The sequence below is a fragment of the Micromesistius poutassou genome (genome assembly GCF_964030765.1).
Source record: "Micromesistius poutassou genome assembly, chromosome: 12".
Taxonomy (NCBI): domain Eukaryota; kingdom Metazoa; phylum Chordata; class Actinopteri; order Gadiformes; family Gadidae; genus Micromesistius; species Micromesistius poutassou.
In genome coordinates this window covers 19,496,958-19,506,957 of record NC_140282.1, presented here as the reverse complement: position 1 = coordinate 19,506,957, position 10,000 = coordinate 19,496,958, and the positions used below count along the sequence as shown (strand labels likewise).

Below are 10,000 nucleotides of genomic sequence, written 5' to 3'. Positions count from 1 at the left end.
CTGTCAGTGTCCTGGTCAGTGTCCTGGTCAGTGTCCTGGTCAGTGTCCTGGTCAGTGTCCCGGTCAGTGTCCTGGTCAGTGTCCTGGTCAGTGTCCTGTCAGTGTCCTGTCAGTGTCCCGGTCAGTGTCCTGGTCAGTGTCCTGGTCAGTGTCCCGGTCAGTGTCCTGTCAGTGTCCCTCCCTCGCGGCTGGGCTACGCTGTCTGTCTTTCTGCCTGGTGATGTGGAAGACACTGGTCGCTCTGTTTGTTTTATTTTCCACTCATCCCTCAATGCTCCGCATTGGAACGTCTTCTCGTCCGCAATCATAATATTCATATTTAATATCGTATGTGTTTGTTTTGGGGTTTTTTCTCATTTCTTTCACTCCCTGCGGTGGGCTCTGTGGACAGGCCCCTGCTACTGTCTGGGCGTGGGCCCGCTGCTGTCCTACCTGCGCTTCATCTGGACGGGCATCGGGACGGCCAGTAACTACTACAACGACAAGTACGGGAGCATGGCGCGCGTCTGGATCAACGGGGAAGAGACGCTCGTCATCAGCAGGTCTCCGCCGTATATCCGTTTTGTATTCATGTCATCTTTTTAGTTGCATTTATTGATCTGTCGTTTTGTGAAAAAAAATCTGTCACGCATTTGCTTGTATCGTGCATGGGAAGCACTTTGTAAAGTTTGTTTCTACAAAGAAAGTGTATTATATTATTAGTATTATTATGAGTATTATGAGTATTAGTGTATTCATGTGTGATCATTCTTATCAGTAGTAGCAGTGTTAACATTAGTGTTAACATTAGTATTAACATTAGTATTAACATCAGTATCATTCTACTGTATCTGTGTTGTCCTCTCAGCTCCTCTGCGGTGCGTCACGTCCTGCGGAGCAGCCAGTACGCCTCGCGCTTCGGGAGCCAGCGGGGGCTGGGCTGCCTGGGCATGGACGGGCGAGGCATCATCTTCAACAACGACGTGACCCTGTGGAGGAAGACGCGCGGCTACTTCGCCAGAGGTCAGCTCACTGTTCCCGTGCGTGACCTTCGTTCAACCGCATGCCCTGCAGCGGCTAATTGACTGATAATGGTGAACGATAAAAAGAACCACGCTCCAAGTTCACGTTCACGTTCTCACGCGTGCGTCCTGTGAACGTTCGTTTGCTCGTGTCGCAGCTCTGACCGGTCCGGGGGTGCTGCAGACGGTGGACGTGTGCGCCGCCTCCACCCGGGCCCACCTGGACAGGCTGAGGGCGGACCGCCCCGGCGGAGCGGCCGGGGGCGGCCTGCGTCAGGTGGACGTGCTGAGCGTGCTGCGCGGCATCGTGGTGGACGTCTCCAACACCCTCTTCCTGGGCGTGCCGATCGATGGTGTGTTTACGGTCTGCGGCTCCTATCTCGTCCTTGTTTGTGTTCGTGTCCCGCTGTTTTGGGCTCGTTTTTTCGGGTTTGTTTCTTTTGACAACAGATAGTGGCGTAGACAGACGCAACAAGTAAAGCTCTGGCGTTTGCATTGTGGAAAAGGGAAACTTTCATGCGTGTACCTCATGTCTCTCTTATGTCACCCCCCCAGAGAAAGATCTGCTTGGGAAGATCCTGAAGTACTTCGACACGTGGCAGACTGTGCTCATTAAACCAGACCTTTACTTCAAGCTGGACTGGATTCACCGGAGGCAGAAGGATGCAGCGTGCGTTCCTTTATCAAAGCAGAAACAACATACTTTATTTCCATATGCTATACTTTCATGGTTTATGTGCTTATTTGACATCCGACGCTTTGTGTCGTTGCGTGCGGACGTCGCTGTGTGCCTCGGCAGCCAGGAGCTCCAGGACGCCATAGAGGTTCTGATCGATCAGAAGAGGAGAGAACTGCAGGAGGCGGATAAACTGGACCGCATCAACTTCACGGCAGACCTCATATTTGCGCAGGTAGCCAATCAAGAACGCTCAAATCACACACTCAGTTTAAGTGGTCACCATCTGGTGCCACATGAGGTGTGTGCGTGCGTGTGTGTGTACGTGCATGCACCCATGTGTGTGTGTGTGTGTGTGTGTGTGTGTGTGTGTGTCTTCCCGCAGGGTCACGGGGAGTTGTCCGCCGACCACGTCAGGCAGTGCGTGCTGGAGATGGTGATCGCCGCCCCGGACACCCTGTCCGTCAGTCTGCTCTTCATGCTGCTGCTGCTCAAACAGCATCCAGAGGTGGAGCTGAGGATCCTCACAGAGATGGGCTCTGTCATAGGTACAGAGATGGGCTCTGTCATAGGTACAGAGATGGGCTCTGTCATAGGTACAGAGATGGGCTCTGTCATAGGTACAGAGATGGGCTCTGTCATAGGTACAGAGCCACGGGTCTGTGGTCCCGGGCTGGGTACAGATATAGATATCTGTAACTCCCAGGCTGGGTACAGATATAGATATCTGTAACTCCCAGGCTGGGTACAGATATAGATATCTGTAACTCCCAGGCTGGGTACAGATATAGATATCTGTAACTCCCGGGCTGGGTACAGATACAGGGGCAGAACAGTGTTCTGAAGCGCAGAACTATTTGTAGTTGGAGTGACCATGTATGCAATTAAAAAGAAGAGTTGTCACTACTCAAAAAAACACTGATGGCGTTTCGTTCAACTTTTTAGCAAACACGTTCACATTGAATTCAGAGACACGTCATAAAGGAGGAGGCAGAGGTCAGAGCATGGAGGTAGAGGTCGAGGAAGCCTCCGGGTAGACTGCCATTCAACAAGACGTCTGCCCCTAACCGCTCCACACCATCGTTCAGTTAACGCGTGCGGCGGTTCCTGATTGTTCTTGATCTCTCCAAAAGGCGACGGGAAGCTCCGGAACGAGGATCTTCCCCGGCTCTGTGTCCTGGAGAACTTCATCAACGAGTCGTTACGCTTCCACCCCGTGGTGGACTTCACCATGCGCCGGGCCCTGGCCGACGACGTCATCGACGGGTACCGGGTCCCCAAGGGCACCAACGTCATCCTGAACGTGGGCCGCATGCACCGCGCAGACTTCTACCCCAAGCCCAACGAGTTCAGCCTGGACAACTTTGAGAAAAACGTGAGGAGGCCAGTTACTGTTAGTTAGCGCAGTAACAGCAGCAGGGCTGTTTCTCATTGGACAACGGCCTCAGCGGCTACTGCTGCTGCTGCTGCTATGTCCTACGTATGCGTGTGTCTTCCTCCTCTCAACGTTTAAGATAGCCTTCATGTGCTTGTCTTGTTGTTTATGAGCCCCTTTGTGACTAGAATTACAAAGAAAGCTGCAGTGACCTCAGTCATTCTTCTTCACCCCCTAACTAAACTCCACCTCCATCACTCTTCTCCGTTATTTCAAACTTAACTTCAACCCCTGCCTCCCTTCTCCATTCCGTCTAACCTAACTTTGCCTCTGTCGCTCTTCTCCATCCTTAAACTCAACTTCACCTCTGTCACTCTTCTCAGTCTTCTCACTCTAACGCCCCCCCCCTCCGTCTTCGCCCCCTCCCTCTGTCCAGGTCCCCAGCCGCTACTTCCAGCCGTTTGGCTCCGGGCCACGCTCCTGCGTGGGCAAGCACATCGCCATGGTGATGATGAAGTCCATCCTGGTGACGCTGCTGTCCTGCTACTCGCTGTCTCCCCGCGAGGACCTGACTCTGGCCAGCATGCCCCAGACCAACAACCTGTCCCAGCAGCCCGTGGAGAGCGAGCAGAACCCCCACTACCTCGCCATGACCCTCACGCCCCGACCAAGAGCCACAACAGGAAGCTACAGCAGAGCAGGACTCTGAGTGTGTGTGTGTGTGTGTGTGTGTGTGTGTGTGTGTGTGTGTGTGTGTGTGTGTGTGTGTGTGTGTGTGTGTGTGTGTGTGTGTGTGTGTGTGTGTGTGTGTGTGTGTGTGTGTGTGTGTGTGTGTGTGTGCACATGAATGTATTGGGTAATATAGGCTGAGCCTCTGTATAATCCCATTGCCTTACAAAGCTATATAAGTTATATACTATTCAAATAACCATGATTGTTGTTTTTCATTTTGTGCCAAAGTTTTATATAACATTTGTATTTTAAAGAACGTAGTTAAAAATTATTTATTATATTGTATGACCTTTATTACATTGTATTTATTTTTCCCTTTTTGCAGTTATTATTTGCCTCAAAGGGCTTTATATAATCAGATAATGTGCATACAAATGTACCTGCATGAAGAAAATAAAGAATTATCTGCAATTAATAATTCATTTATAGTATAATATAGTATAAATGTATAAAATATATATATATATATCATATTTATAATATAAATATAGATAATGGTTGGATGGTCATCAAAAATAAATAATACAGGCCTGTAAAAACCCAAACAATTACCAATCATTGTGCTATCAAACTGGAATATGAATTTACCATTACATTTAAATTGCTCTGCTAATAATTGTTTATGTCATTAAGGAAGTTTAATATGAAATAATGATGACATTTTGAGCACACCCCTCTACGTTGTTAGCCTGGCTCCGCCCGCCTCCGTACTTCCGCTCAATTTTCATTTCCCTTCAGTACAAATGAGATGAAGTACGAAGGTCTGGTTACTGGTATAGTTACTGGTATGGTTACCAGGCTACTATGTTGTCCCTGTGAAATGCATTTCCAAGGACATTACACAGAGTGATGGATAGGGGGCGCTGTGACACAGATCTCATGATGTCTTTCAGGATTTGACCAAGACTTTGACGATTAAGGATTTGATCTAAGATGTGCGTTTTAAATGTTTTAAATACAACCATGCAACCTCTAGGCTAAAATTTTAAGACACTTTTGACACTTTTTTTGTCTTATTCACTGAAAAAAAAAACGGATGAGGATACAAATGAAAGAGATGGCATAAAGAAGAGAGGACAGAGACTGGAAGAGAGAGAGAGAGAGACACACACACACACACACACACACACACAACTCATCCACACTCACACACACACACACACACACAACTCATGCACACTCACACACACACACACACACACACACACACACACAAACCAACCACCACACAAAGAAAAACACACACTCACAGGGAGTACTGGTAGATGACTCATGAACTGAGCTCACATACTTTTGCATTTACTCACATGCGTAAGTACATACATTTGTACTCATGCGCGCGTGTGTGTGTGTGTGTGTGTGTGTGTGTGTGTGTGTGTGTGTGTGTGTGTGTGTGTGTGTGTGTGTGTGTGTGTGTGTGTGTGTGTATGTATGTGTGTGTGTGTGTGTGTGTGTGTGTGTGTGTGTGTGTGTAGCTCTTTCTGTCATGAGTTATTAGGGAATGTTCTTCGCAGGCTTCCAGGAGCGGTAGAGGATGAATCAGCTTGGATTGCTGTCATCGGGCGGCAACCCAGAGAGACAGGAGTGACACCCTCACACCTATGACACGGGGCGGGGCCCCTGGAGCGCCGGGGGGGCCCCTGGAGCGCCGGGGGGGCCCCTGGAGCGCCGGGGGCCCCGCTCTGGTGCTCCTCGGAGCAGAGGAGCCCTGGGGGTGTCCCTGCAGCCAACCCTCCAAGCACTTCAAAACATCCCTGTGTCGGAAATGGGGTCACTGTGTGGACGTCCTCCAAAAGAGAACCGTTGTGATAGAAGTATCAATGAAAACACAGCGTTAGTTTTTGAATACAGTATATAAGATGTTGTGGGCCCCGTAGTTATCAAACCTACTCCTAGGAATGGAGCTGAGCTGAGCTGCTGGACCTGGATGTCCGCAGCTGCTTCAGTAATCAAAGTGAAGCGTGGGGTCGTGCTTTTAGGAGTGAATGACCTCATTCTCTGATTATTTTTCCACTTAAAACCGATTTCCCACTCTGAGAGGCCGGATCCCTGGAGCCAGAGCTGAGTAAATAGATAAAAAGTTCAATTTCCACCTGAAATAAATGTCCGGGCCTTGACCCTTGGTCTCTGGGGCCCACTGAGAGATACGGAGGAATATATGCAGAACTTAAATCGCAAAATAATTATACTCTATAATTCTATAATTCTATTCTACTCTTCGTTTTTGGAACTGTTTGATTTATTTAAAAAAATGTTGACTCACCTCTGAGTTTGCATCTGTAATTGGGTTCTGGTCCAGAATGATTTGATTCCTAGGGTTAGGGTTTCACTCGGTGTTTTCAGTGGTCTGTGGTCTTATGGGTCCAACTCATGAAGTGATGATGGAGTGCAGAGCAGGAGAGGCAGCATGGGCCTCAACCCGTGGAGTGAGGAACACTGAGCTGGTGGATTATCAGCGGGCAGTCCTGCAGCACTATAGGACCAGCAGCACTATAGGACCAGCAGCACTATAGGACCAGCAGCATTATAGGACCAGCAGCACTATAGGACCAGTAGCATTATAGGACCAGCAGCACTATAGGACCAGTAGCATTATAGGACCAGTAGCACTATAGGACCAGTAGCACTATAGGACCAGCAGCACTATAGGACCAGCAGCACTATAGGACCAGTAGCACTATAGGACCAGTAGCACTATAGGACCAGTAGCACTATAGGACCAGCAGCACTATAGGACCAGCAGCACTATAGGACCAGCAGCACTATAGGACCAGCAGCACTATAGGACCAGCAGCATTATAGGACCAGCAGCACTATAGGACCAGCAGCATTATAGGACCAGCAGCACTATAGGACCAGTAGCATTATAGGACCAGCAGCATTATATCTGATGAGGGTTCAGATCTGATGCCAAGAAAGTGAAGCAGAGAGGTTTTAGTAGAGGTGGGTTTAGGTTTAAACGCAGATGGCGTACAAACATCAGATTGCTTTCCATTCTTATAAATCTATTTAGTTTGGATGGGAACCAGCAGAACCTCAGGATAGATGAGTGCAAATAGGAAATGTATTGCCATTCTGTAAATATTTCGATATTTTGTGTAGTTTAACCTATGAGGATAACATGAATCAACTGTAGGCAAACACAGCACAGCTCCCTTTGTATCGTGGCACAATGAACATGTTTCCACTATGATTACGTTGACATAACCCAGATACTCACCTACATATCCATTTTTTTGCCCCACCACAATTATTTTTGAAATAATGTTTTACAATACGTACGTACAATAATAACAAATGCACAAAATATTGAGGTTGATGTCAGTCTATTCTAAATTTTGTGGCAAATTAAGTTGAAGCCTGTCATGTTGTGATGCCTCCTGTGTGTGTGTGTGTGTGTGTGTGTGTGTGTGTGTGTGTGTGTGTGTGTGTGTGTGTGTATTTATTGGAGTTTGCGTGTGTGCATGTGTGAAGCTGGAGTCCCTCCTCTGTCATCTCACATCACTATCACCACAGTTCATTAAGACACACACACACCAAACACACATACACACACATATACACACAAGCATGCACACACACACATACAGAAAATAAATAGACAAACAAATAGACCTGCACACAATCAGACCTGCACACACACACACGCACACACACACACACACACACACGCGCGCGCACACACACACACACACACACACACACACACACACACACACACATAGACATAGATAAAACAATTGCACGCATACACAGGCTCATAGACACGGCTCCTGCACACATTTATACGACTTAGGAGAAATGCTTCTTCACTTATCTACCGTAAGCATCAGAATGTGATTGAAAACTATTTAAGTGCATCATGTCTTAATACTTAGAAGGGAATCACAAATGGTCTGAGATGCATTTCTCTCCAAAGGGGTTCCTGGGGATGTTCACTGGGAGATTTCTGAGTGCTTTCTGAGTGGGGACAAGTTATTTTTGGAAAAGCAGCGGACAGCACTGATTCACGTTGCAGAAACCGTTGAAACCTTGAAATGGGTGACGCATGTTGTCAGCTAGTCAACGGGTTTCATGTTCTTTGTTGCTTTGGGTACACATATATTTTAATTGTACATTGTACATTCTATATAATAAATAAACACATTCAGAGGTAACCTTTAAAATAGGGTTGCATTCACACGTACAATGTTGATGGGTCCTCACGATACAGACACACTTAGAGACTGTAAGTCACGCTCGTACACACTCACACACACACACGCGCGCACACACACACACACACACACACACACACACACACACACACACACACACACACACACACACACACACACACACACACACACACACACACACACACACACACACACACACACACACACACACACACACACACATTCATGCCCAAGGCCATATTTTGTCTATGTGTGGGTTCCCAGCTGGATTAGTGGCTCATTAAAAGACAGACTTGGTTGCTATGGAAACAGTTATGGGCAAAGGTACATCATCAGCATTACATGTGACAGGAAAAACCAAAAAAGATTTCACATATTTGACAGTAAATGCATTTTCCACGGTAACAAAGTGAATGAAAGGTGAAGTGAGTGTACACAAGTAGTAGCAAGTAGCAGTGCGGCAAATTTACAAAAAAAAGCCGATGCAAGTACCAACCAATCAGGGGTGTATCTCCCTGACTGGTCGGGGTCTATGTCCCAGAGAGCCAGGTCTGGACTTAACTGGACCGGGACCTCTGCCAGAGAAGGATCGGGATCAAAGACAGACTCTCGCTGCACATCCTTCTTCGTGTGGCTGGCTGTGCACCGTCAGCTCATTTGTTGCTCATTTAAGTCCAGAGAAACGTGGAGGCACTCAGTCTCACTCAGTCTCACTCAGTCTCACTCAGTCTCACTGTTACGGACCCTCCTTATTTTATTTAGTTTGTATATGCACTTTAGCACTTCCCTGCTAGTACTATTATGTGTTAAGGATTATTTTCTAACTTTCACCTGCTTCCAGCTGCTGATTGGCAATCATGGCCTACACCTGGTGGTGTAGGCTACACCTGGTGGTGTAGGCTATTTAGGCAGACGAGTTCCAGGTGGAGGCTCTCTCTCTCTCTCACACAAGGATCGGTGGTTGGGCTGGAGCTCAGTCTCACTCATTTCAGTGCTGCTATGTTGGTTCTTGTGGTGGTAAGAATGTTTTTATAGCATCGACGGCGGAGCGTCACATTGTTGATGGCTGTCTGGTTGCTTCTGGTCATTTATATATATATATAATTTTTTATTTGCTTTATCAAGAATAGATTTTGCCTCTATGTTTGCTTAGTCTCAAAAATCAGACATCAGATTAATTATCTGAAGTCGAAAGTCTGACTTGCTCAAATCTGGGTGAACTGAGCTTTTTTTTTTTTTTTTACTTTCGCTTCATCTTTTTTTCGACCAATCATGTTGCTGTGGGTGGGGATCTGTAAGCGCGTAATTGGCTAAAATTGAACCCAAACTCGGCCAGTAGCCTTTTCCCGGTAGGACGACAATCTAAAAGAAATTGGTAATGAAGTTCTTAGTTTCTGTTTGGTAGATTCCAAACAGGGAAAAAGGAGTGACATCCCCCTCCCAGCTTTTGGTTTGTGTCCCAGGATGTGTGTCGTCTCCTCCAGACGTCCTGCTGTAACATAGTAGCACTATAACATAACATAACAGTACTATAACATAGTAGCACTGTCAATGTTTTCTTGACCTCAGTCTGTGGACCCGCAGAATAATGGCCTGTAAGGCTGAGAGGAGGAGGCTGCCACCTCAAGAATGTCAGTTTAATAGCGTCTCCTTATGACTTAGTGTGTGACTTGGCCTTTTCTCTGGCCAGAAAACATGCAGCGGCTTTGGCAGACCGCACCCCTAACAAATAACCCAGACACTAATGCATGACTATTGAGTTAAGTGTGTTCACGAAGACACAGTTATAACACACTATGAAGCTGCTGAAACTTGAGAAATGAGACGAATATGTACTCTAGAAACTCCAAATGCGTTGCTTAGGGTCCAGTGATTCATTAATATTAATAGTACACTACTGCGCTTTGTCTACTGATGAGCTAGTACCAAAAACCGCAGCACAGTAGGCGTAAAATGATTATCACTTAAATACATAAAAGGCGATGTGTTCCTGACCCTATTTGCTCTGAAACACAGCACTCACATTCACATCGGGTCG

General features: G+C 46.9%; 1 protein-coding gene across 1 annotated transcript in view; it reads left to right on the top strand.

The window, feature by feature from the left end:
- Positions 1 to 4,070, top strand: part of LOC311356057 (aromatase-like) — a gene marked incomplete at its 5' end in the record, with an annotated part of 4,433 nt that extends 363 nt beyond the window's left edge. The window contains 8 exons of the mRNA XM_084475841.1: positions 392 to 542; positions 848 to 1,002; positions 1,160 to 1,354; positions 1,557 to 1,671; positions 1,801 to 1,912; positions 2,063 to 2,225; positions 2,811 to 3,052; positions 3,489 to 4,070. Coding sequence (XP_084331967.1) covers positions 392 to 542; positions 848 to 1,002; positions 1,160 to 1,354; positions 1,557 to 1,671; positions 1,801 to 1,912; positions 2,063 to 2,225; positions 2,811 to 3,052; positions 3,489 to 3,761 — 1,406 coding nt within the window. The 3' untranslated portion in view covers positions 3,762 to 4,070. The remainder of the gene's footprint in view (positions 1 to 391; positions 543 to 847; positions 1,003 to 1,159; positions 1,355 to 1,556; positions 1,672 to 1,800; positions 1,913 to 2,062; positions 2,226 to 2,810; positions 3,053 to 3,488) is intronic.
- Between the last annotated feature and the right edge of the window lie 5,930 nt (positions 4,071 to 10,000).